This window comes from Bufo bufo, chromosome 10 (genome assembly GCF_905171765.1).
Source record: "Bufo bufo chromosome 10, aBufBuf1.1, whole genome shotgun sequence".
NCBI classification, from domain to species: Eukaryota; Metazoa; Chordata; class Amphibia; order Anura; family Bufonidae; genus Bufo; species Bufo bufo.
The window spans coordinates 11,530,334-11,556,523 of record NC_053398.1 but is presented as its reverse complement, the minus strand read 5'-3'; the positions used below and the strand labels follow the sequence as shown (position 1 = coordinate 11,556,523).

General features: G+C 46.0%; 1 protein-coding gene across 4 annotated transcripts in view; it reads right to left on the bottom strand.

Moving 5' to 3' along the window:
* Positions 1 to 5,672: 5,672 nt before the first annotated feature.
* The window catches only part of ACCS (1-aminocyclopropane-1-carboxylate synthase homolog (inactive)), a 66,669-nt gene continuing 46,151 nt past the window's right edge, over positions 5,673 to 26,190 (bottom strand). For all 4 annotated transcript variants that reach the window (XM_040408854.1, XM_040408853.1, XM_040408856.1 and 1 more), the window contains exons 2-16: positions 25,294 to 25,924; positions 23,747 to 24,279; positions 23,411 to 23,470; positions 22,370 to 22,440; positions 22,073 to 22,142; positions 21,918 to 21,984; positions 20,773 to 20,870; positions 20,422 to 20,499; positions 19,881 to 19,981; positions 18,537 to 18,626; positions 18,236 to 18,281; positions 17,632 to 17,773; positions 16,551 to 16,693; positions 14,652 to 14,805; positions 5,673 to 6,394 (exon numbers count right to left, since the gene is read on the bottom strand). In XM_040408854.1, the coding sequence (XP_040264788.1) occupies positions 6,114 to 6,394; positions 14,652 to 14,805; positions 16,551 to 16,693; positions 17,632 to 17,773; positions 18,236 to 18,281; positions 18,537 to 18,626; positions 19,881 to 19,981; positions 20,422 to 20,499; positions 20,773 to 20,870; positions 21,918 to 21,984; positions 22,073 to 22,142; positions 22,370 to 22,440; positions 23,411 to 23,470; positions 23,747 to 24,279; positions 25,294 to 25,924 (2,565 nt within the window). In that variant the 3' untranslated portion in view covers positions 5,673 to 6,113. The remainder of the gene's footprint in view (positions 6,395 to 14,651; positions 14,806 to 16,550; positions 16,694 to 17,631; positions 17,774 to 18,235; positions 18,282 to 18,536; positions 18,627 to 19,880; positions 19,982 to 20,421; positions 20,500 to 20,772; positions 20,871 to 21,917; positions 21,985 to 22,072; positions 22,143 to 22,369; positions 22,441 to 23,410; positions 23,471 to 23,746; positions 24,280 to 25,293; positions 25,925 to 26,190) is intronic.

Here is a 26,190-nt window from a genome sequence, read left to right as displayed (position 1 = left end):
GAAGAATGTATCAGCCTGCAAAGGAGGTAATATGGATAATAACAATACATTAGTAAGTGCCTTGTATTAACTTTCTATACATATTAAATGCCATTTGCCTATCAGGACTTTTGGGGATGAAAATGATTTGCAGGAGAATCATTAGAAATGTGATTGTTTCAATTCATTTTGAGGAAGCGCCTGAGGGGGAATAGCTAGAAAATAGGGTACGGCACGAAATTGTTAAAATGAAAAAAAAAACAAGCACTTAGATAATGTTAAGAGAGCCGGAAATATGGTTTTAATGCTAAAATATTTACTCCTGACACTAATGGTCCATTCGTTCTCCTTATGAGGTGTTTCAGTTGAGTTTTAGGCTCTTTCCACTGATTTTGCTAGATCTCTTGACAATCTAACGTGTCTTGGGTTCGGCAGACTGTCTGAGGTTTGCTTTTGGAGAGGATATGTTGGATTCTTATCTATCTAGTCCTCTCCACTGGCAAGAGATGTCCACATGTGCAGCCTACTAGGAGCTAACACATTTCATGCCTTACAATTACTGGTTGGGTGATTGAGACATAAGGGGGTGCTTTATGATGAGCTATTAAAGAGCAGGGGGCCCATATACTGTTGTTGCACTGGGGCCCTCTGCTGTGACTGCCCCTATCAATAGAAGGGTTCATGGGGAACCTGTCACAGTGGGGAGTGGGGGGAAACTCCCCACCGTATAATGAGGAGCAGACGGGAAAGCAACTAGGCCTGGATGCCGGGATCAGGTCACCTCCTATAACGTCTCTAATCCTTGCCCTAACTCCTAACCATATGAGAGGACCTGGGTGGTAGGACAGCTCATTCCCAGGAAACCTAGGACCCTGAGTCACCCTGATAATCCCTCAAATAGAGAAAGGGGCTAAGACAACCTGTTCATCTCGGACACGGATGAACAGGAGTCTCATTGGCCAAGCTGCTAGAGAAGGGACAGACAGTGCACCGCTACAAAATCAGCAGGCAAGAGCCAACACGCACTTGCCTGCCGCGACAACAATGGCAACCGGACCCCCATGGGGACAGGATGCATGGCAGAGCTGCATACTGACTTGTGGTTCCCCCTCCGGGGAACCCTGAGACCCCCTTCCGGAGGTGAACAACACAGGAACATGTCTAGCAAACATGCTGGACTACAGACACCAACAGACCAGACATGTAACAACCACTAAACAAGATAACCACCCATACATAAACATCACCAAACATATGCAAGGGTAGTGAAGGGAAGGTAGACAATTGGATGACATAGAAGACATCGGGAAGACATTGATGTCCCACTAGGTGGCCCTCAAGGACTGGGCAGACAGAACACCCAGGACAGGAGCATAGCTCCAGCACTAACAGAAGCTGGAGGACAACTAACTCCAGCCTGGAAGCCACAGACAAGATAAACACCAAGTGGCCACACCCAGCCAGGTAGTTAACCCCTCCAGCACCAGACAGGGAGGAACCACGATATAAGGGGCAGAGCACATACATGCAGCATAAACAACACGTAGCCACAGGCAACAGCATGCACGGCAAATGTGTCACGGCGCACAACACCGAGGCCGTGACAGCACCTGGTTCCTGGACCAGTCGGGGATGCCATTGAGTGACCCAAAACGCATTCAACTGGATGTTTGGCACCAAACCACAGCCCAAGTCATGTTCTTTATTATGTATTACAGTGATTAGTGTTGAGCGAATCAAAGTTAACAAAGTGGAATTCAATCCAAATTTCTGGAAAAATTTGATTCAACACAAATACGAATTTCTTGGAGCTTCTGAGAAATCTGCCAGCACTGTACTGCTGTCACGTCCTTTCCCTTACTTCCCACTATGTTTGTTTTCAGCTCCTGAGCTCGCAGAACAGATAAAGGAGGGGGAGATCACACTTACAGAAAGGCAGGAGGCTCCTGTGATCTTCCGAAACAGTCGGCTCCCGATCTCAGCTAGCTCAGACACCCCCCCCCCCCCTCTTCTGTGTCTCTGTTACCAGGGACGGATCAGGCAGTAGACTGCAACTTAGGTGGAAGTGAGACCCTTAGTGGCCATGACTTTACAGCTCTTTTTCTGGCGGATTTTTTCAAATGAAGAGATTTCGAAATTTGCTGTTTACACCATTCTCTATTAAGTGAAATTGTGCTAAAGTATGGTGACCCTTTAAGCTTTATTTACATAAACACCTTTAAATATTGGAGGTTCTGCAGACCCCCTTAAGAAGAGACTTGGAACAACCACATAAAACAAGGATCATTTATTACAGGAAATTGTTAAAACTGACAAAAAACACAGAAAATAAAACTATTCAGCCACCATGGAACAGTGTCACAGATGAAAAACCATACATGAAGTTACTGAATGGAAAGATTGTATCTGAGGCGTCTACAAATACTAAGAATCATTCGTGTATAATATATGGAACATATAAATCACTGCTCAAAATACATAATAAAGTTTCCGCTTATAGAAGAGTCACAAATCTGCATTATAGGGATGTCACCGCTCACAAAAAAAGGCCCGGATTTTGCCCGCTGACCCGTGGCTGTAGATTTGTGTTTGATTTGTATTCATTTTATACGCTAATCATTAAAAAGTAAAAAACACAGCAGATCGTCTTACGCAGTTACATTGACAACTCCAGGGACTAGGGACCAGCTTTAAAGGGGTATTCCGGGGATAACATACATTGACTGTTCTTAGGACTTGCCACCAACGTGTGATCAGACCCATGGAACCTCCAGCGATCGTCTGAGAAACCTGGTTATGTGTGCTTAATTTTCCTGCAGCGCAACCACAGGTGATAGTAAGTATTACACGGTGCCCATTCAAATCAATGAGTTGTCTGTGTAATACAGGACAGGACGGGTCCTCCAGAGTGAGAGACACTCTTTGTAGCCGCTCTGCACTGAATAGCTGCTCAGCCGAGCTCCTATACCACTGTCCGGTTCCTACAGCGGGTGGATTATAAACTCAGGTCCCCTTTATTTTCGTCTCTAGGGTTCAGCATAGAGATGACGCAGTGGTGCTCGGGTGGACACTGACCCATTTATGCTAGCACTGGGTGACAACGAACATGTAAAGTCAAATGTCCAGGTGACATGATTCTACTGTGTTGGCTTTACAAGCAGCAGATTGACACTGTGCTCTACGATTCATTCAGTCTGTGACCATTGGAAAGTAAAGGAAATGTAAATACAACTTTTTGGAAACATATACATGGCAGAAAATGTTGGCACCCCCTGAAAATGAAGTATTTCTCCCAGACAATTATTTCAATGACATGTTTATTTCCTTTGTCTGTATTGGAACAAACACAAAAAAAAAAAGACAGAGAAAAAAAAGGCAAATTGGTCATAATTTCACACAAAACTCCAAATATGGGCCGGACAAAATAGTTGGCACTTTTTCAAAATTGTGGGTAGACAACTTTATTTCAAGCATGTGACGCTCGTTCAAACTCACCTGTGCCAAGTAACAGGTGTGGACAATATAGAAATCACACTGAAAACCAGATACAAGGGGGAGACGTTGACAGAAAGAGGAAAAGAGAACTGCCTGAGGACTCGAGAACCAAAATTGTGGAAAAATATCAACAATCTCAAGGTTACAAGTCCATCTCCAGAGATCTAGATGTTACTTTGTCCACGGTGCTCAACATAATCAAGAAGTTTACAACCCATGGCACTGTAGCTAATCTCCCTGGACGGAAGAGAAAAACTGATGAAAGGTTGCAACGCAGGATAGTCCGGATGGTGGATAAGCAGCCCCAATCAAGTTCCCAAAAAATTCCATCTCAGGGTGCATCAGTGTCAGCTATGGCAGGAGACCCAGGAGGACCCCACTGCTGACACAGAGGCATAAAAAAAGCTAGACTTGCCAAAATGTACGTGAATAAGCCAAAATCCTTCCGGGAAAACGTCTTGTGGACAGATGAGCTTTTTTTTGTAAAACACATAAGTCTACTGTTTACCGAAAACAGAAATGAAGCCTACAAAGAAAAGACCACAGTACCTACAGTCAAATATGGTGGAGGTTCAAAGGTGTGTTTTGGGGTTGGTTTACTGCCTCTGGCACTGGGTGCCTTGACTGGGTGCGAGGCATCATGAAATCTGAAGATTACCAAAGGATTCTGGGTCGCAATGTAGGGCCCAGTGTCAGAAAGCTGGGTTTGCTTCCTAGGTCATGGGTCTTCCAGAAGTACAATGACACCAAAACGTACAGTACAGACCAAAAGTTTGGACACACCTTCTTATTCAAAGAGTTTTCTTTATTTTCAAGACTATGAAAATTGTAGATTCACACTGAAGGCATCAAAACTATGAATTAACACATGTGGAATTATATACATAACAAACAAGTGTGAAACAACTGAAAATATGTAATATTCTAGGTTCTTCAAAGTAGCCACCTTTTGCTTTGATTACTGCTTTTCACACTCTTGGCATTCTCTTGATGAGCTCCAAGAGGTAGTCCCCTGAAATGGTTTTCACTTCACAGGTGTGCCCTGTCAGGTTTAATAAGTGGGATTTCTTGCCTTATAAATGGGGTTGGGACCATCAGTGGCGTTGAGGAGAAGTCAGGTGGATACACAGCTGATAGTCCTACTTAATAGACTGTTAGAATTTGTATTATGGCAAGAAAAAAGCAGCTAAGTAAAGAAAAACGAGTAGCCATCATTACTTTAAGAAATGAAGGTCAGTCAGTCAGCCGAAAAATTGGGAAAACTTTGAAAGTAAGGGCTATTTGACCATGAAGGAGAGTGATTGGGTGCTGCGCCAGACGATCTGGCCTCCACAGTCACCGGACCTGAACCCAATCGAGATGGTTTGGGGTGAGCTGGACCGCAGAGTGAAGGCAAAAGGGCCAACAAGTGCTAAGCATCTCTGGGAACTCCTTCAAAACTGTTGGAAGACCATTTCAGGGGACTACCTCTTGAAGCTCATCAAGAGAATGCCAAGAGTGTGCAAAGCAGTAATCAAAGCAAAAGGTGGCTACTTTGAAGAACCTAGAATATGACATATTTTCAGTTGTTTCACACTTGTTTGTTATGTATATAATTCCACATGTGTTAATTCATAGTTTTGATGCCTTCATAGTCATGAAAATAAAGAAAACTCTTTGAATGAGCAGGTGTGTCCAAACTTTTGGTCTGTACTGTACTTCAAGAAGCACCCAGAAATGGATGGGAACAAAGCGCTGGAGAGTGGCCAGCAATGAGTCCAGATCTAAATCCCATTGAACACCGGTGGACAAATCTTAAAATTGCTGTTGGGAGAAGGCAACCTTCAAATTTGAGAGACCTGGAGCAGTTTGCAGAAGAAGAGTCGTCCAAAATACCAGTAGAGATGTGTACGAAGCTTGTGGATGGTTATAGGAAGGGATCGATTTCAGTTATTTCTTCCAAAGAAATATTAAGTTGAGGGTGCCAGTAAATTTGTCCGGCCCATTTTTGGAGTTTTGAATGAAATGATATCATTTTTGGCTTTTTTTTTCTCAGTTTTTTTGCATTGCACACAAAGGAAATAAACAAGTGTATAACAAAACATGTGTAATTGTAATAATTTTCTGGGAGAAATACTTCAATATCTGGAAAAATTTCAGGGGTGCCAACACTTTCGGCCATGACTGTAAAACACATTTTAGGACTTTTCTTTTGCAGAGAGATGTCAAATGTCCTCCATGATGCTGATGGTATTGGGCAGACTAGATGGGCCAAATGGTTCTTATCTGCCGACACATTCTATGGTCCGGTCCTGACGAAGTTTATGAAGAATGAAACAGACCGAATGCAGGAGAATACTCTGTTTAGCACAAGTCGGGGGCATGTGTCAAATATTCAGTACATTAAGTGCTACAGATTATTTTTGGTTACATTTCCAGTTACTTGGCCCCAACGATACAGACGAGCCCCCGATCTTCAGGTCATACAAATAGGTCTTCTGGCAGCCATATTTATGTAGCCACTCATAGAAGCTGCAAACAGCTGGAGCGGAGCCATCCTGAACTGGTTTCCGATGGGCCATACAAGATGGAAGCACCTATACAGTCTATTCTGACAGGAACAGGACTCCAGAAGACACACCGCCCCGGCCCCATCTGCCTCATTGCTTTCCCACATATTTGCTATACACCTGGAAAACCTCCGGGTTCTGCTGAGCAAAGTTTTCCGCCGTGTTTCGCCGCAGCCAGTCGGACGATCGCATCTGGTTCTGGAGCTGAACGATGAGGTCGCTCAGGTTGGAGCCTGAAGGTTCGTGGTGACTAGACACGTAGATGACCTCGTCTGTGCTGTCCGCTTTGCCGTCTTCTTCTACGGGATTCTGCTCTTCTATCTGCAGCTCTTTCTCCCTCCTTTCAAGCACCTTGCGGATCCGCTGCATTCCTGATGAGAGGAAATAAGGAATGTGGATTGTTAGAGGGAGTCCTAATAGTGGGAAAGGGTGTTTACAGATAGGACGAGCCTAGAATGGACCCTTCCCCCAAAAAATGCACAAGCGTCCACTATAATAACACATTTTTATAGGGGTTGTCAAACAAAAAGCGCCAAATCCCCTGCTTCACTTCACACTGTAAATACCACTAGGGGGAGCTGAGTGCATCCGGATTTACACGATCTCAATGGGAAGTTGTCTCTGCAGTGAGCTCCCCCTAGTGGTGACTGCAGGTAAACGCTGTAACTGTAAGCAGCTTAGTGCAGGACTCCTTCCTACCAGTGCGCTTATAGAAGCTGCGTGGTCTACATTTAAAGGAGGGTACGCCAAAATTAACACAGGGGTACACCTGGGCGCAGACTCTTCCTCACCACAACTGTGCAAGATCGGAAAGAAGAAGGGGGGGCTCAAGACCCTGTACGAGTGATCATGGGGGTCTCGTGATCACTTTCAATCGTGAACAATTCCAACATACCTCAAAGATCTCTGCTTGCTGTCAGTGAATAGAAACATTCATTGCTTCAATTCAGATGGTATCTGGAGAACCATTCTGTAACCATTATGCATTACTAATGCTGGGTCAGAGAATTCAGATCTCCATGTTGGAGTTCCCCTTTAAGAGAACTAGAATAAGTCATTGCTTACTGTAACTGGACTGTACTAACGAGAGATAAGTGCGGAAGATCAATTAGCTGCAAATGGATTATACTGAGTGCATTATAGATGGTGAAGAAGTCAGGACTAATTACAAGGGTGGAATTAACCCTTTTGAGGACGCAGTATGGAAATGCTCACTGTAAGCATACCCGTCCAGCTGATCGCAAGTAAATGCCACGAACAATGCTGATCATTGCATTCAAAAAGACAGACTATGTGGGGGGAGGGGGGGGGGCTCCTTTGATCGTGTCACACGAAACCTCAATGACGTGATCAACGGTCATTGCTAGTATAGGTAGGCAGGCAGCTCGAGGTCTATTGAAGGACCCCAGGGCTCTCCGACTGCATTTAGTGTTACTCATAACATCATTTTCGATGATCGGTGTATGCTCGTGTAGGTCATCAATATCAGACAGGTGGGGGTCCGACTCCCAGCACCCCGCTGAACAGCTGTTTGAAGGGAGAGCGGCAACTGGACTAGCACAATGGCCTCTTTATAGCATACCAAGCACATGCGCCCTCCACCACCTTTCCCCGCTCTGTCATCGGTATAGGTTCGGGTCCCAGCGGTGGGACCCGCACCTATCAGACAATGGCGGCATATCCTAGCGATATACCCCCATGGTCTATATATATATATATATATATATATAAAAATAGAAATAATGATATACATATTTGTTATTGCCGTGTCCGTAACAACCTGCTCTATAAAAATGTCACATGATCTACCCTATCAGGTAAACACCATAAAAATAAATAAAAATTACAACAAAACAGCTTTTGTTGGTCATCTCACCCTCCAAAAAACATAATATCAAGTGATCAAAAAGCCATATGTACCCGAAAACAGTACCAATAAAAAGTACAGCCTGTCCAGCAAATGGAAAGCCCTCAAACATCTACAGTGCTGCCCATAATTATTCATACCCCTGGCAAATTTTGACTTAGTTACTTTTATTCAACCAGCAAGTAATTTTTTGACGGGACATTACATAGGTGCCTCCCAAAAGATAATAAGACGATGTACAAGAGGCATTATTGTGGAAAAAAACATTTCTCAGCCTTTATTTACATTTAAGCAAAAAGTGTCCAGTCCAAAATTATTCATACCCTTCTCAATAATCAATAGAAAAGCCGTTATTGGCCATTACAGCAATCAAACGCTTCCTATAATTGCAGACCAGCTTTTTGCAGGTCTCCACAGGTATTTTTGCCCATTCATCTTTAGCAATGAGCTCCAAGTCTTTCAGGTTGGAGGGTCACCCTGATCTTTAGCTCCCTCCACAGATTCTCAATTGGATCCAAGTCTGGACTCTGGCTGGGCCGCTCCAAAACGTTAATGTTGTTGTCTGTTAACCATTTCTTCACCACTTTTGCTGTGTGTTTTGGGTCATTGTCATGCTGAAATGTCCACTGGTGCCCAAGGCCAAGTTTCTCTGCAGACGGCCTGATGTTGTCGTTGAGAATCCTCATGTATTGCTCTTTTTTCATGGTGCCGTTTACTGTGATTAGGTTCCCTGGTCCATTGGCTGAAAAACACCCCCAAAGCATTAGGTTCCCACCACCATGTTTGACAGTGGGGATGGTGTTCTTTGGGTTGAAGGCTTCTCCTTTTTTACGCCAAATGAAGGAAACATCATTGTGACCAAACAATTCCATTTTTGTTTCATCTGACCATAACACAGAAGACCAGAAGTCGTCTTCTTTGTCCAGATGAGCTTTTGCAAAGGCCAAGCGAGCTTTTGTGTGCCTTATCTGGAGAAGTGGCGTCCTCCTTGGTCTGCATCCGTGGAACCCAGCCGTTTGCAGTGTCCGTTGGATTGTCTTCCTTGAGACATTGCCACCAGCAGAGCCCAGATTTACCAGGATGGCCTTGGTGGTGATCCTTGGATTGTTTCTCACCCAACTATCCTCCTGGCCAGCACAGGTGTCACTTTTGGCTTCCGACCACGTCCTCTGAGATTTTCCACAGTGCGGAACATCTTGTATTTTTTAGTAATACTTTGCACTGTAGCCACTGGAACTTGAAACCATTTAGAAATGGCCTTGTAGCCCTTTCCTGACTTCTGAGCAGCCGCAGGTCCTCACTGAGCTCCTTTGTCTTAGCCATGACTGTCCACAAACCAACTGCAGAGAGCTGCTGTTTTTCACCTGTTGAGTTGATTAAAACAGCTGTTCCCAATTAATCAGGGTAATTATGATGCTTTAGAACAGCTTGGACTATTTGGAATGGTTTAGAACTTTTGATTTTCCCACAGACTGTGACAGTTTGTGAAGGGTATGAATCATTTTGGACTGGACACTTTTTGCTCAAATGTAAACAAAAGCTGAGAAATGTTTTTTTTCCACAATAATGCCTCTTGTACATCGTCTTATTATCTTTTGGGAGACACCTATGTCATTTCCCGTCAAAAAATTACTTGCTGGTTGAATAAAAGTAACTAAGTCAAAATTTGCCTGGGGTATGAATAATTATGGGCAGCACTGTGTGTTGGCAGAAAAATATAAATATTATGGATGTTAGTATATGACAATGCGAAATATAACAGATTTTTCAAAAAAGTGATTTTATTATGCAAAAATAGTAAAACATTAAAAAACTACATAGATTTTGTATCGCCATAATCGCATCAAACGACATAATAAAGTTCTCATATCATATATACCACATGGCGAACCTCACCCAAAAAAAAATAAAAAAATTCTATCAATTTGTGCCCACCTCACCTCCGAAAAAATTAGATAAAAGGCGATCAGAAAGTCAAATGTACCCCAAAATAGTGCCAATAAAAAGTTCAACGTGTCCCACAAAAAATAAGCCCTCACACAGCAAAGTTATGGCTGTTATAAACCATTTCCGCAAATTCCATGTTAGAAAATCCAGGTGCCGCTCCTTCCCTTCTGAGCCCTGGCGTATCCCCAAACAGCAGTTTACGACCAAGAATGGGGTGTTACTGTATTCAGGAGAAAATGGGTAGAAAATTGTGGGGTGATGCTCTCCTGTAATCCCTTCAGTTTGGGCCTAAAGCACCATTGTCTTGTAAAAGATAATTACTCTCACCAGTAATAGTTTTTTCCAATAGCCTCCACAACGGCACTTACAGGAGGGTGTCCCCACCCCCAGGACAGTAGACAACGCAGAAGCACATGATTTAAAGGGCCTCCTCTCCTTACCTATTCAGTCAATAAGAGAGGACACGGAAATGATGCAAGCAAAAAATATGTATTAATATCAACAATTACATCATTTGAAGATGGCAAAATCAAAGAAAAAAAAAAGGGGGGGGGGGATCCCAGTGCCGTTGTGGAGGCTATTGGAAAAACCAATTACCAGTAAGAGTAATTATCTCTTTTCACCGCCGCCTCCACAACGGCACTTACAGGAGGGTTAACAGAGTAATTTCACATTAGGGAGGGACCGCAGCCGACAGGACCCTGCGGCCAAAGGACAAATCCTGGTTCCTGAGAATGTCCAATTTATAATGATTGAAAAAAGTAATAGGGCTTGCCCACGTGGCTGCCCTGCAGATTTGGTCTAGAGTTACTGATGTAGATTCTGCCCATGAAGATGATACCGCCCTAGCAGAATGGACTTTTATTCCAGAAGGGGGCTGAAGATTTCTCTGCACATAGGCAAAAGCAATAACGTCTATGATCCATCTTGCTATGGATGATTTGCTGGCCGCTTGCCCTTTATTCGGACTTTGATATTGGAGAAAGATGATCGGACGGCCTAAATTTACTTGTGGTGTGTAGGTAGGACAATACGCTCCTTTTACCGTCCAAGTTGTGGAATGTTTTATCTTTTTCCGTAGTTGGAGATGGGCAGAAGGAAGGTAACGACACTTCTTGCTCACAGTGAAACTTGGAGACGACCTTAGGTAGAAAGGAAGGACAATGCCTGAGAATTATGCGGTCGTCCAGGACTGTAAGATATGGAGGCTTGTGAGAAAGCGCCTGGATTTCTCCAACACTCCTAGCAGTTGTTATCGCCACAAGAACTAAACGTTTTGTAGGGGAGCATCTTTAAAGAAATTTGATGAATTGGTCAGAACTGAGAGAACTAAGTTTAGGTCCTAAGGGGGAATGATGGAACGACTCGTCGGCCCCTTTAAAAAAAACGCTTGATGAGCGGAGAATCCGCCAATTTCTCATCCAGAAAGGCACTTAACACTGAGACTTGTACCTTGATCGTCGGAGACCTTTATCCAAACCCACCTGCAAGAAACTAAGAACCTGAGGAATGTCTGGAGAAAGGCAATTTTTTGAAAAGGACGTTACAGGTTCTTAAATGTTATAGGCTTCCGGCTCAATAACATTGTAGAGATTACAGTATCCGTCAACCCCTTTTTCTTTAAGGCAAGGCGTTCAGCCACCAGGCAGTCAGGTTGAGTTGATTTACTCTGGGATGGAATATTGGTCACTGGTGAAGAAGGTCTGGAGTAAATCGAAGGGTCCAGAATATTCCTGCAGACAACCTGAGTAACAGGGGGAACCAAGACCTCCTTGGCTAGAAAGGGGCGATGAATATCACTTGAGCTGCTTCCTCCTCCACCTTCATAAGAGTTCTTAGAATCAAATTGAAGGTAGAAAGGCATAAAAAAGTGCTTTCGGCCATGGCTGGGGTAGCGCATCTACCCATAACGGCTGTACCAGTCGGGAGAGGGAGCGACATTTTTCGGTCTGCCTATTGTCCCTTGTGGCAAATAAATCTAGATCCGGGATTCCCCATTTTTTGCAGATCTGCCGAAAAATTTCAGGATTCAGGGACTATTCTCCTTCCTTCAGAGTCCAACTGAGGAAATCGGCTATTACCTTGTTCTCTCCTTTCACATGGACTGCTGTTAAAGAAAAGAGATTCCTTTCTGCCCAATGAAAGATGTTTTGAGACACTGCCTGTAGAGAACGGCTCCTCAGGTAGGCGACGGCCGTGGTGTTGTCTGATAATACTTTTACGTGTTTCTGAGATGAAGGAGTGTGAAGGGAGACGATGACTCTAGATGGCTGAGAGTTCTTTCAGATTGTAAGAAGCATGTAACATATCTTCTCCCCATCTGCCCTGAACTACTCTTCCCTCCAAATGACCTCCCCGTCCTGAACCGCTGGCGTCTGTTGTCACGATCATTTGCTTTTCTTGACGCCAATAGACTCCTTTCCGTAAGTTTTTGTCTATTCTCCACCACATTAAGGACCTCTTTACGGAATTTAGAATGAGCACATGCTTTTCTAGGGCAGAATTTGTTCTATCCCAAGAAGATAAGAGGAAGGCCTGAAGGACTCTTGTGCGACTCTGAGCCCATCTGACCGAGGAAATTGTAGCCGTCAGAAGACCTAGGATGGTCATAATGTTCCTGATGGAGGAAGGTGGCTGCAGAACAGAGTTACTTTTTGAAGTAGATTGTTCAGTTTTTCTAGGGGTAGAAAGGACAATAGAAGATGAGAATTTAGGAGCACTCCCAAGAAGAGCTTTCTTCGGTCCGGCGACAGGTCTGATTTCTTAAAGTTTATAATCCACCCTAGGGTGGTAAGGCATGTTTGCACCTGAAAGAGGTGGGATCACAGATTTTCTTCCGAAGGTGAAGCGATCAGAAAATCGTCTAAATATGGTATAATCAGAATCCCCTTTAGGTGAAGGTATTTCGTGACCTCTGACATGACTTTTGAAAATATTCTTGGAGCCGAAGAGAGTCCGAATGGGAGAGCTCCGAACTGGAAGTGGTGTAACTGATCCCCTAGAAAGACAGCGATTCTTAAATATTTCTGGTGACTTTGGCACATCAGAACATGGTAGTAGGCGTCCTGGAGGTCCAAGGTCACCATAAAACAGTCCTGAGGGAGTACGTTTATAGTGGATTTTATTGTTTATAAGAGAAGAGATCTCTGTTTCTAGACAAGATTGTTTCTTTTTGAATCAGCTTTGTGTTTATAAAAAAACGATCCGGGGGAGGGGATAAAAACTCTATTTTAGGCCTTCTCTTAGAGTAGATATCACCCAAGGGAAAGCCCCTGTTTCTTCCCAGGCTGAGATGAAAAAGGTTAGCCTTCCCCCGACATAGCTTATGGCGTCCTTTATTGGGACGGGAGGAGTTCTCAGGATTGAACAGGAATCCCTTTCCTCGACCTTTAGAAGGTTGCCACTTCCTAGAACCTTCTTTTTTCTTCTGATCCAGCCTCGATTTTTTCTGATTTTGAAAGGACCGCCTTTGGTTAAAATAGCGATTCTCAAGGGGGGAACCCTCTTTTCTTATCTGAGGCCTTCTCAAGGATATCATCTAATCTCCTTCACAGGGGATCGAGCAAAGGCGGTTCTTTGATCCAGCATCACCTGACCATGAACGCAGCGAGATTGCTCTACGAGCCGCGTTAGACAGAGCAGCTGATCTAGCGGAGAATTTTACTAAGTCAGCAGAGGCGTCTGCCAAAAAATTGGATGCCTTTTTTAAAATAGGTAGGGAGGCAAAGATTTCCTCCCTTGGGGTACCGGCTGCTAAGTGTTGTTCTAATTGATTCAACCAGACGGACAGAGTTCTAGCCGTGCAAGTAGAGGCGATGCTTGGACATAGCATAGCCGTATTTGTCTCCCAGGCCTTTTTTAGTAAATTTCTTTGACCGGAGTGACGTCACCACAGGTCCTTTTCCTGCAATCAGCAAAGAAGGAGACAGAAGAGATGCCGGCTGCGCGATCAAGTGGACTAAGGTGAGTTTAATTATTTTTTCCTTTTTTTTTTAACCCCTCCAGCGCTATTTTACTATGCATTCTGTATTGCGAATGCTATTATTTTCCCTTATAACCATGTTATAAGGGAAAATAATACAATCTACAGAAGACCGATCCCAAGCCTGAACTTCTTTGAAGAAGTTTGGGTTTGGGTACCAAACATGCGCAATTTTTCTCGCACATGTTCCCGCAATGCACCCGCACCTTTTCCTGCAACGCCCGTGTGAAAGAGGCCTTACTGTTTTCTTCACAGGCATAACATTAAATAGGTAGTAATACTATTTAGGAGCTGCTAGACACAGAAAATACAGTGCTATCTCTATACAGCAGTGGGTAAGGCTACTGCTTGCTGCACAGGAGATCTGAGGTTTAATTCCCAATATATACCAGTGAATTAAAGGGGGTCTGCCATCAAATACCTGTAACTGAAACAGCTGCATGTTCAGATCTGCACCTTGTCCGTGCCCCCATTTCTGAGAAATAAGGCTTTCAATTTTATGCAAACTAGCCCCTGGAGCAACGAGGGTGTTGCCATTGCACCCAATTAAAATCTTACTGAAATGGGCTGATGCAAAAAAAAAAAAATATATATATATATATATATATGAATGTGTGAAGAGCTGGGAGCTCATATGGTTTGAATATTTAAGTCCTCAACAACCCCTTTAAGAAGAGGCAGGGCATAATGGAGGTAGCAGACAACTCTCCCTACTGCTCCATTTCCAACACATGAGCCAAAACAAGGCCAAAACTAAGGAGCCACGCTTCAGCAACACCGAGCTTCTGGAGCTCGTAGACGTCAAGCAAGGGGCAGGCCCCCGAGCACTTACCTAACTGCAGCCGGTGGGTCTTGTCTGAGAATATAATCCTGAACCAACCGGGCTCCGAACATTCAAAGGCTTTCCCGCAAGACAGGAGAACCTTATTATCCAGGAAATCCTTCCATAGACTGACTTCTTCCTCAAAGGTTGGAGTCCGCAGGTACTGCAGAAAACATCGACACCAAACACCAATATTAGTTGGTTTTTTTACATTTTATTTTCATTCCAAACGGGACTTTCATTTTTAGCATGTTTCTATTTTTATTATCAAAGTTTGCTGTTTATTGCGTAAAAAAAGGTCAAATACAAATTTTTTCACATTTACTGTTTTTTTTCCTGGAGTAGAAGAGTAGAGCCCTGCAGCCTCTTCACAACTTACCAAGCACGGCGCCGTACATTGTGTAGTGGTTGCGAGTGGTATTGCTGCCCAGGACCGTCCAGTTGAATGGGATTGAGCTGCACCTCCTGGGCCATGTGTCCGCTAAATGTGATCACTTGCCTAGAAAGAGGCCAGAGTGCCGCGGCTCCTTCCAAGAGCTGATCAGCGGAGGTGCCCACCAATCAGATACGGATGACCTATCTTGAGGGTAGGTCATCAATACTGTACTCTCGGAAAACCCCTTTAAAGGGACTCTGTCACCACTTTCTAACCCCCCCTTTTAAAAGTATTGTTCTCTCCATGGCGCCCTTGTGATTACAAAGGTGTTGTTATAACATAAATTCGCCGTCTCGTTTTGATAAAAATACCTTTTATCTAACCTGTCAATCTTGTGGATAAGGTGCCCAGGGCGTTTCTGAAGCTCTGAAGCTGCCGCCGTTGGTGCCCAGCTCCTCCCCTGATCCTTTCAGCGCCGCCTGAATGTAAAGAAATCCGCCTCCGGCTCCGGCTCTCGCTCAGTGCCCCCTCCTCCTTTTCAAAGATCCCGCGCGTGCGCACAGGCCTGTGCTCGTCTTATGAGGAGGTTGAGCGAAGTGCGCGCATGCGCACTTCGCTCAATGAGGCTGATTCTAAATGTCCGCACGGGCGCATCAGGCACAGGCCTGTGCGCACGCGCGGGATCTTTGAAAAGGAGGAGGGGGCACTGAGCGAGAGCCGGAGGCGGATTTCTTTACATGCAGGCGGCGCTGAAAGGATCAGGGGAGGAGCTGGGCACCAACGGCGGCGGGCGGCAGCTTCAGACCTTCAGAAACGCCCTGGGCACCTTATCCACAAGATTGACAGGTTAGATAAAAGGTATTTTTATCAAAACGAGACGGCGAATTTATGTTATAACAACACCTTTGTAATCACAAGGGCGCCATGGAGAGAACAATAGTTTTAAAAGGGGGGGTTAGAAAGTGGTGACAGAGTCCCTTTAATCTCATATTTAGCAAATGTTAATCTGCATGAGTTACATGTGGTTTTTAGGGGTGGATTTGCTGCAGATTTCACCCAATGCATTGCAAAGGATGAAATCCTTGTAGAATATTGGATGCAATATAAATTTGACTTGCTGCGGATTTAAAATCCCCACCTCGTGCGGATTCCATTGGGGACATTTTCCACAGAACATGGATGTTTTTTTATTTTTTTTATTTCTCATCCACTATTGTAATATTTGCAGCATTTCCATTATGGTCACTGTAAGCATTGCTCGTGTGACCTGTCACCCGACGATCGCAAGATCACTAGGACCAGTGGAAGTTGCGCCAGCGCCTCTCTGTATAGAGCAACGGGGACGGGAGAAGCCGACAGGCATCCGAAACATGACTGCATGATCTCCCGTGCAGCTGTTATTCTACCGCACGGCGCTCGAGAATAAGGCCCATTAATGACCGCCGTAAAAAAAGGCGTATCTGGGGCCATTAAGAGGTTGTAACAATGTATCCAACCCTCCTATAACTAAGTTACCACCTGCAGCTTCTCACCTTACGGAAGTCAATCCAGATGAAGAATCCTGCGCTGCGGTTTAGAAAGGGAACGCCGATGGCGCGGAGCTCGTCTGCCACATACGCCTGAGCCGCCCGTAAGCGAGAGTGATTGATACGTAAGTAAACCTGGTTAATCCAGTCTAGACAATGAACAGAAACACAGTCTGGTGAGTATAAGAGGCCAAACCAGAGTGCAAGCAGTACATACCGGCCAACTTAGTTAGGTTTGCTTATGGCCACCTTAAAGGGCATCTGTCAGCAGTTTTGTACCCGTTACACTGGCTGACCTGTTACATGTCTGCTTGGCAGCTGAAGGCATTTGTGTTGGTCCCATGTTCATATGTGCCCGCATTGCTGAGAAAAATTAAGTTTTATTATATGCAAACGAGTCTCTAGGAGCAACTGGCGTGTTGCCGTTGCACCTACAGGCTCCGCTCTCTCTAAATTGCCACACAGGGTCAGGTGTGATGATGTTTTCACTGCCTGGCCCTGTCAATCAAAGTGCAGGGGTTTGGCAGATGCAGAGAGAGCTCAGCCTTTAGGTGTAACGGCAACGCCCCCGTTGCTCCTTAGAGGCTCATTTGCATATATAAAAACTTCATTTTTCTCAACAACGTGGGCACATATGAACATGGGACCAACACAGATGTCTTCAACTGCCAGGTGCCCGTGTCATAGGCACAAATCTGCTGACAGATGCCCTTTAAGGCTAGGTCTACACGACAACAATAAGTCGCGCGACAGATAGGGCACAACTACACTGCAACATTTGCAGCGCAACATTTTGTTGCACCAATTGTCGCACAACAATTTTTATAATGGCAGTCTATGGTGTCGCACTGCAACATGCAACATGCTGCGACTGCGACGCAACAGTCGCAGAAAAATCCATCTCGAATGGATTTTCTGCGACTGTTGCGTCGCAGTCGCAGCATGTTGCATGTTGCAGTGCGACACCATAGACTGCCATTATAAAAATTGTTGCGCGACAAATGTCGTCGTGTAGACCTAGCCTAAAGGGGAGACCACTCCGCAGCAGAAACTCCCCCATCTCCCATCACGTGCCCCAAGACCTCACCTCGGTCACGCAGCAGCTGAGCTATCTTGTACTGCATGGGGCCACAGACCCCGTGGAAGTAGCAGAGAGAGGCCACGCCATTGCAGACGTCCTGATTCTGGGAGTAGAGCGTCCCAAACCGAACTCCTGAGACGGCAAAGTCCTGCAGGGTGGAAAATGATAGAACGAAACACTACACAAAGCAAAGAGACCAGCAAAAAAATTAAATTTAAAAATTCAAGGGGCATTTTAATTCTTTCTGAGCTCTGGGAAAGCCGACAAACAAAATAGTCCAAATTCTAGCCACCCAAGAGGTTGTCGCCCAGCTCTGAATGTCGTATCCAGGGGATAGGGACAGTTCTCTGTATTCCAAATGCAACTTCCAGGCCCAGGAAATAACTGCTGCTGCAGGTTACTGGGCTGTACAAGCCACACCCCTTCTCTGACATCACTTCCTGCTCTGCGGTGATTGGCTGAAGCCGCAACACCCAGACTTCCTGTTCTGCCCGCCTCCTACACATAATACTGCTCATACTGAAAGCTCCGCTCCATTTTAGCTGTTTTTTTCCCCGCCATCATGCCTTCTGAGGGGTTGGGGGGTGTTACATCAAGAAATTATCCTTACCTTGCTAATTCCCCACATAACGTGAGTCCTCTGAGGATCAGGAAGCCTAAAAACATACAGAACAACACAGTGAATTATGAAAAAGGGGAGGAGCTAAGAAGGGCAGCATTGCCTACTACAACCAATCAGATTTCATCTAACATTTTAGAAGAGCGCTGCTCAGGGAGAATTAAAGCTGAGCACGGCTGTAAAGAGATTAGAGGATTTTAACGGTAAAATGGCTATTTCTGCCACTTTGGGGACATGTGCGACTCTTGTACAACCCCCCCGACCACAGTATATAATCAGACGACGATCGTACTTGTCCAGGCTCAGCACGCTGTGGAACACTACAGACTCGTCAAACACGGACAGCATATAAATCTCATCCACTATGACGTGCAAAGAGTGCCTACAAGACAAAGAGAAATCCAATGAATCCTGTGCCGTTGTACGTGTCTATAAATATTGTAACAATGTTAATCACCATCAGTTTACATTCGTATACTACAGAGCTGCATTCATAATTCTGCTGGTAGTTATTGAAAAGAGTCTGCAATCTGGTCAACAGACTCAGTTAACAATTTAGCTAAACTCCTATAATGCAGCTTCCTCTACTTTACATTTCTGTACAGAGGCTGGACTACAAACATTTTCCAGAATGTAAATCACCGGATACTGAACAATTTCTAAATGCTAGGCGAGTTCAGCTCTGAAGCCAGCAGAATACTGATGGTAGCTTTAGTATATTATAAGGGCTGCAACTCAGGATCAGTACAAGATTATATTACATTATAAGTAATATCATGTATGTACACAGTGTCTCCACCAGCAGAATAGTGAGTGCAGCTGTGGAGTATAATACAGGATATAACTCAGGATCAGTACAGGATAAGGAATGTAATGTATGTACACAATGACTGCATCGGCAGAATAGTGAGTGCAGCTTTGGAGTATAATACAGGATGTAACTCAGGATCAGTACAGGATAAGTAATGTATGTACACAGTGAATGCACCAGCAGAATAGTGATTGCAGCTCTGGAGTATAATACAGAATGTAACTCAGGATCAGTACAGGATAAGTAATGTATGTACACAGTGACTGCACCAGCAGAATAGTGAGTGCAGCTCTGGAGTATAATACAGGATATAACTCCGGATCAGTACAGGATAAGTAATGTATGTACACAGTGACTGCACCAGCAGAATAGTGAGTGCAGCTCTGGAGTATAATACAGGATGTAACTCAGGATCAGTACAGGATAAGTAATGTATGTACACAGTGACTGCACCAGCAGAATAGTGAGTGCAGCTCTGGATTATAATACAGGATTGTAACTCAGGATCAGTACAGGATAAGTAATGTATGTACACAGTGACTGCACCAGGAGAATAGTGAGTGCAGCTCTGGAGTATAATACAGGATGTAACTCAGGATCCGTACAGGATAAATAATGTAATGTAATGTACACAGTGACTCCACCAGCAGAATAGTGAGTGCAGCTCTGGAGTATAATACAGGATGTAACTCAGGATCAGTACAGGATAAGTAATGTATGCACACAGTGACTGCACCAGCAGAATAGTGAGTGCAGCTCTGGAGTATAATACAGGATGTAACTCAGGATCAGTACAGGATAATAACAGACAAGGTTTCACTTTACCTTTTGGCAAATTCTAAGAAGTCCAACATTTCAGCCGCAGAGTATACGTCTCCCAAGGGGTTTTGCGGATTTAACAGGATGAATGCCTTTACATTAGTGCCCTACAGAAAGCAATGGATACAGTGTCGGCTCAGCAGGAATAGCAGAGTTTGTTGTGTGCAGCACAAAGTTTAATTTAAAATGTTTTATGTTTAAAAAAAAATTGACGCTTTTCACTTTGGACAACCCCTATTTGTTAGAAGGCTCCCTTAAAAATAAGCTCATCATAAAGTGTCTCCCCGCTGGGACTCCCAGCAATCAGTGGTACTAGTGTTCAACACAGGGGAAATGAAGTATTACGCAGTGTCCATTCACATCAATGGGTTGCCTGACAAGCCCCACAGCCGCCTCTCTGTAACCACTCTCCTCTCTGGACTCTCTGGACTCAGCCCCCCTATTCACTCACCGTTGTCAAGCTATCTGCTTGCTGTCAGTGAACCACACACTGCACTCACACTGATACTTTTGCCATCGGTTGCACCGGGTTCTGAGGACACATTACCTCCTCCTTGGCAGTCTGCATGGTTGATTCCAGTTTCGCCACGGTCAGCTGGAACGGACGGTTTCCCGGTAACGTGACCTGAAAAATAAGGAGACCCAACAACCATGTGACGGACGCTTTAGTCCTCTGCATCAAATCTGAAGGTGGACAATACCGGCAAAGCAAGACAGGTAGATGAATGACCAATGTGAACGTGCTGGAAGACCACTGCCTCTGATCCCGGTCTCCACCTGGCGGCCATTCTGAGCCCCGGGACCCTGCATCTGTGCATGACTGGGAACCTTAGGACTCTCCCACCGGAGCTCTGCCATATTTTACAGTCCCTGCCTCGCCACCCCGCACCCTCCTCACCTTGCTCTCCAGGTGCACGTAGACCAGCTTGATGCCACTGTACAGGAAGATACTCTGTGTGATTCCTCCATAGAAGGGGGCGGCGATCAGAATCGCATCTGCCAATAGTAATCACAACGTTACACGGTGCGGCACGAGGAACCGCCACTGCACAAGCGTTAAAATTCTCATACGTTTTTTTTTCTTGGTTATTTTTCATTTAGGCTATTTTCACACTTGCGGCAGGACGGATCCGACAGGCTGTTCACCCTGTCGGATCCGTCCTTCCGCTATTTCGCCGTGCCGCCGCTCCGTCCCCATTGACTATAATGGGGACGGGGGCGGAGCTCCGGCGCAGCACGGCAGTTCGCGGTGAGAGGCCGCCTGACTAAAGTCGGACATGCAAGACTTTTAGTCCGGCGGCCTTTCGCCGTGCTGCACCGGAGCTCCGCCCCCGTCCCCATTATAGTCAATGGGGACGGAGCGGCGGCACAGCGAAATAGCGGAAGGACGGATCCGACAGGGTGAACAGCCTGTCGGATCCGTCCTGCCGCAAGTGTGAAAATAGCCCTACTTGTCCTTTATTTATTTATTGTTTTGGTTATTTTATCTCATTTTTATATTAGTTTATTTTTATTTTTTGTGTGATATCAGGGGAATAAAAGGTATAAAAAAAAAAATCTTTTTTGTTCATTTTTTTCTATTTTTTGATTAACTTATTTTTTTTAATTCTGTCCCCTTTCTGTTGCAGTCAATTTAAAATATATTAAATAATTTTATACTATAATATATATATATTTTCTATTGTTGCTGATTATACCTGCACCCGGGGCTGACATATTTTTTCCCAGTTAGGCCTCATGCGCATCTGCATCCAATACACGTTTTTGCATATCGGACATATTCGTTTTAATGGAGCTGCAAAAAAACGTGGAAAGCACACCGCGTGCTGTCCACATCCGAATGTCCGTGTATCTATTCCACTAAAAAGAGACACGTCCCATTCTTCTCCATTTTGCGGACAAGAATAGGCAGCTCTACAATAGGGCCGGTTTTGCAGATCCAAGGCTTGCAGACTGCAAAACAAAGACGGGGACGTGTGCATGAGGCCTTACGGGGTGGATGCAGCCTCCTGACATGCACTACCCATGACCCAGTAAACCTACCTCCTGGATCGCACAGGACCGCGGCCAAGGAGGAGAACAGGGAGCCGCAGCCATTCAAGATGACCACCTATGAGACATGGGAAAGAGCCGGGGCGTCAGCAGCCGGACACAAGCCGAGGTCTCCCCTTCAGTCCGACGATATCAGCAGTACTTACATTTTCAGGATTTAAAGGTGCAGGTGCTTTACAGTAATAGGTAAAAAAACGCGCCACCTCCTCCCTCAGGCTGAAAGAAAAGCGGAAAGGAGGAGAAAACGACAGACAAGGAAATTAATAAAAATACGTACTTACTAAAGGGGCCTTCCAGGTTTACACAGGAATTAATCACTGCACAAATTAAAAGTTCTACAACTTTTTAATCGACAATTGATTTAATTCCTTTAAAAAAAAAAAAAAAAGAAGATCTCTGCTTGATGTCAGTGAATGGGCATGGTTAACGTTTGCAATACTCACAAGGTGTGTCCCTTCCAGTCCGGGTACTGCAGCAGCGGCGGCTCAATCACGTTCATGTCACTCTGTGTCAGCTGCCGGGAAGTAACCACAGGTAAGTAATTCATTTCTACACTGCAAACTAAGAATGGGGGAGGGGCTTAAAAAATACTCGTTTTAAAAGGCCCTTTAATGCGCAGGAATAACATGAAAACAGCTTTTTAGTATCTGACCGCTGGGCTGAGATATCGGCTCTTAATTTATATCTGGACATTGATGAGGATTTAAATTTTTTCACTTAACCACTTTGTTTTTAGAAAGTTCTCCCGCTATTCACCATTCCCCCCTGGCTGCCATAATTGTAGTCCTCAGAAAGTTCCCCAGTCAGTCTCCTTCCCCTTCTGGCAGCTGTATGTATAGTCTCAGAAGGTTCCCTAGTCAGCCTCTTTCCCTTCTGGTAGCTGTATATATAGTCCTGATCCCCTAGTCAGCCTCCTTCCCCCTCTGGTAGCTGTAAATATAGTCCTGATCCCCTAGTCAGCCTGCTTCCCCTTCTGGTAGCTGTTAATATAGTCCTGATCCCCTAGTCAGCCTGCTTCCCCTTCTGGTAGCTGTAAATATAGTCCTGATCCCCTAGTCAGCCTCCTTCCCCCTCTGGTAGCTGTAAAGTCTTCAGAAAATTCCCAAGTCAGTCTCCTCCCCCCTCTGGCAGCAATAAGTATAGTCCTCAGAAAGTTTCCCAGTCAGTCTCTTTTCCCCACCTCTGACAGGTTTAAACATAGTCCTCATAAAGTTCCACAGTCAGTCTCCTTCTCCCTCTGGTAACTGTGAATATAGTCTCCAGAAAGTTCCCTAGTCAGCCTCCTTTCCCTTCTGGCAGCTGTAAATATAGTCCTCAGAAAGATACCCAGGACAGTCTCCTTCATCCTCTGGTAGCTGATAAAACATGGGGGGGGGGGGGGTCTCGCTTGTTGTAGTTGTGGGTGCACCTGTCACAATGTTACTCATCCACCCCACCATGACTACTTAACCACTCCCCTTACTGCATCCCCCAGGAGTACTTACCCGCTTGGACATCAGATCAAAGCACAGCTTGTTCTCACTGGTGCCGAAGTTGATGATTCCCTAAAAAAACGGAGAAGATAAATGTCGCCCCACTATAAGATTAAAGGGGCTCCCCACATGTCAGACCTCCAATCGATAGCTCAGTAAAAGTGCATTGCTGTCAGTGAATAGAGTCAGCCACAGCGACCTCGTCCTGCTTGTACAGCTGATGGGCTTGTTACAATGTGTCAGTCATCACTGGACACAGCAACAATGCGACCCTGTACTCCAGGCTGAGAATGCACTGGTACACTGTAACAAACCTCCTGATATAAATATGGCACTCCCTGCACTCACATTGGGGTTCTTGTCCTCGTCGTACTTGTCTTCGTGGTAGGCTCTGTACCCCTCCTCGGCGGATCCATGGAAGCTGCTCAGGATGTTCCCGCGGGTGGAGAGATAGGGACTGCAGTACTGGCTGCAGCTGTAGACGTCCCCCACTGTGGACTCCTGCTGCACCTTCCCCGATACTCCCTTGCCTACGACGTCCCCCTCTCGAGAAAGGCCGACGTCTGTGGGGAGCGTGGCCTCTGCCCCTCCCCCCTGGCGTATCATGCCCAACATCTGGGCAAAAACGGTGAACATCCGCAGCTCGTGCTGGCGGTCCAGCTGCAGCCTCCGCTCCTCCAGGCGCAGCCTCCGTTCCTCGGCCTCCTGCTCCTGCTCCATCCGCCGCTCCTCCATCTGGAGGAAGCGCTCCTCGGACGCTCGCTGCGCCATCAGCATCTGGGAGATCAGCTGGTTCAACGGTTCGTGGTTTTTACGCTTTCTCCATAACCGCTGGCGACGGCCCTGCCCGGACGATCCGGCCATGTTGGATTCGCTAAAGCCTGAAAGAACAAAGCAACGTTACCACCACCGCCCCCTCGCCCTGCCAGTTCCTACATTGCAATCATGAACCAGGAGGCTCAGGATGAACAGAATCATTTATATACTCCAGACCCACGTGTTACTCCTTGATTTGCATAACTTTTGCGAAGTTTACGCTACATTAGGAAGATATGGCACCGTTTTTTGTTCCCCCAGCCTGCTGTCTCACCCCTTGGTTCGCTTTCTCTCGGGCGGCTCCGGAGTACAACTCCCAATTTCTTCACGCACGGAAGACTGACTCCCGAGTGATGCTTCTGTCCCCCCTCTAAGCAGACAGTGGCGCTCTGTACAAGAGCCGACCGTGCGGTAGCGTCAGATCCACTGCGAGCCTCTCACGGGACCGCAGCACATCGCGCGGTATGATTTAACCTCTTATCGTCCGCAATGATGGAGATGGGGGGTTGGACAAGGACAACAGAGGGCGAGCTGGGACTGAGGCGGCACAGGACGGCGCTATATATTCACAGTGGGTGTCACCTTTTAGGAATTGTCTGGACTGGATACAATTGTGGCAAACTCTCAGCTGTGAGACGTATCGGGTCTGTATAGGATTTAAAGGGGTATTCTGGTGACACAAAGTCATCTGCGAGATTGGCGGGCGTCACACCCATCAGAAAGGGCGCATACTCGGCCGTCACCGATTGGAGAGGTGGTCGAGCATGCTCGCTGCTGCTCCATTCATCTCTATGGGACTGCCGGTGTACTGTAGCGGGCATGCTTTACCGCCACTCGATTCAAATGGGGGACACGGGGTTCCCATCGGTCAGACCCCCATTGATTTATCAGTTACCTCCTATCCTGAGGTCATAATACGGCATCCATAAACTGGCCATACTCTTTTCAGAAGGGGGTGGGCGCCTATGTGGCCGTCCTGAGTGTGTTGGGCGTGGCCCCTGGCTGTAGCTATAATGCGGGGCCCTAAGAATGGGACCCCTTCAATTAACTCAACATGGTCTCTATAGCCGCTGCCTTACCTGAGGGGGACGCGCTGACGTCTTCGGTCACCTCCACTCTCGACATGGGGGAGTCGGGGGCCCCCCGCTCCATCAGGCTCTGCTCCTCCTCTTCCTGCTCGGCCCCAGAGTCGTGTATGTAGGTCATGGAGGGGGGTTCGGGGGTCAGACACTGCTCGTCAGATTGCACCTCCTCACATTTGATCTCCATCAGATCCGAATGCTGGGCATGGCCGTACTGAGGGAAGTGGTTGTGGAAGCCGTCCGAGAGCGGCCCCTGCAGGACCGCCTGCCCCAGCACCCCGCCGGGGCCCATGGCTCCATAGGAGATGGTCGGGCGGTGGGTCAGCACCCGGTCCATGACCTCGTAGAACTTCCACGCTCGGCCGCCACGCAGCGTCTTACTGTTGTCCTTCAGCCGCCGGTACTCCAGCTTCATCTTCTTGATCTTCTCGCGGCACTGGTCGCCGGTGCGGTGGATCCCTTTCTCCCTCAGGACGTCTGCGATCCGGTTGAAGACGTGCTGGTTCCTCAGGCAGCTCTCCAGCTCCATCTGCACCGACTCATTGCCCCAGAGCTGCAGCAGCTCCACCACCTCCGGGTCCGACCAGTTGCTGCCACGTTCATACTTTTTCCCACGGAAATCCATATTCTAGAGACAAAAAGGCCAAGATATGGAAAGTTAGTGACCCCTGGACCGACCACATGACCCGGCGCAGAAGCCCAGGACGTGCTCTACACCTCACCAAAGCTGCTGCAAGAAAGACTGAACTCCCTATATGAACAAGAGGGGGATGAAAAATTCAGCGCAATCCAGAAGAAAGGAGCGGAATCCGTACGTACACTTATAACCGGACGGATTCTAATTACCGGATCTGGATTTTATAACTACACTTTATTATAGTTACTGACTCTGGA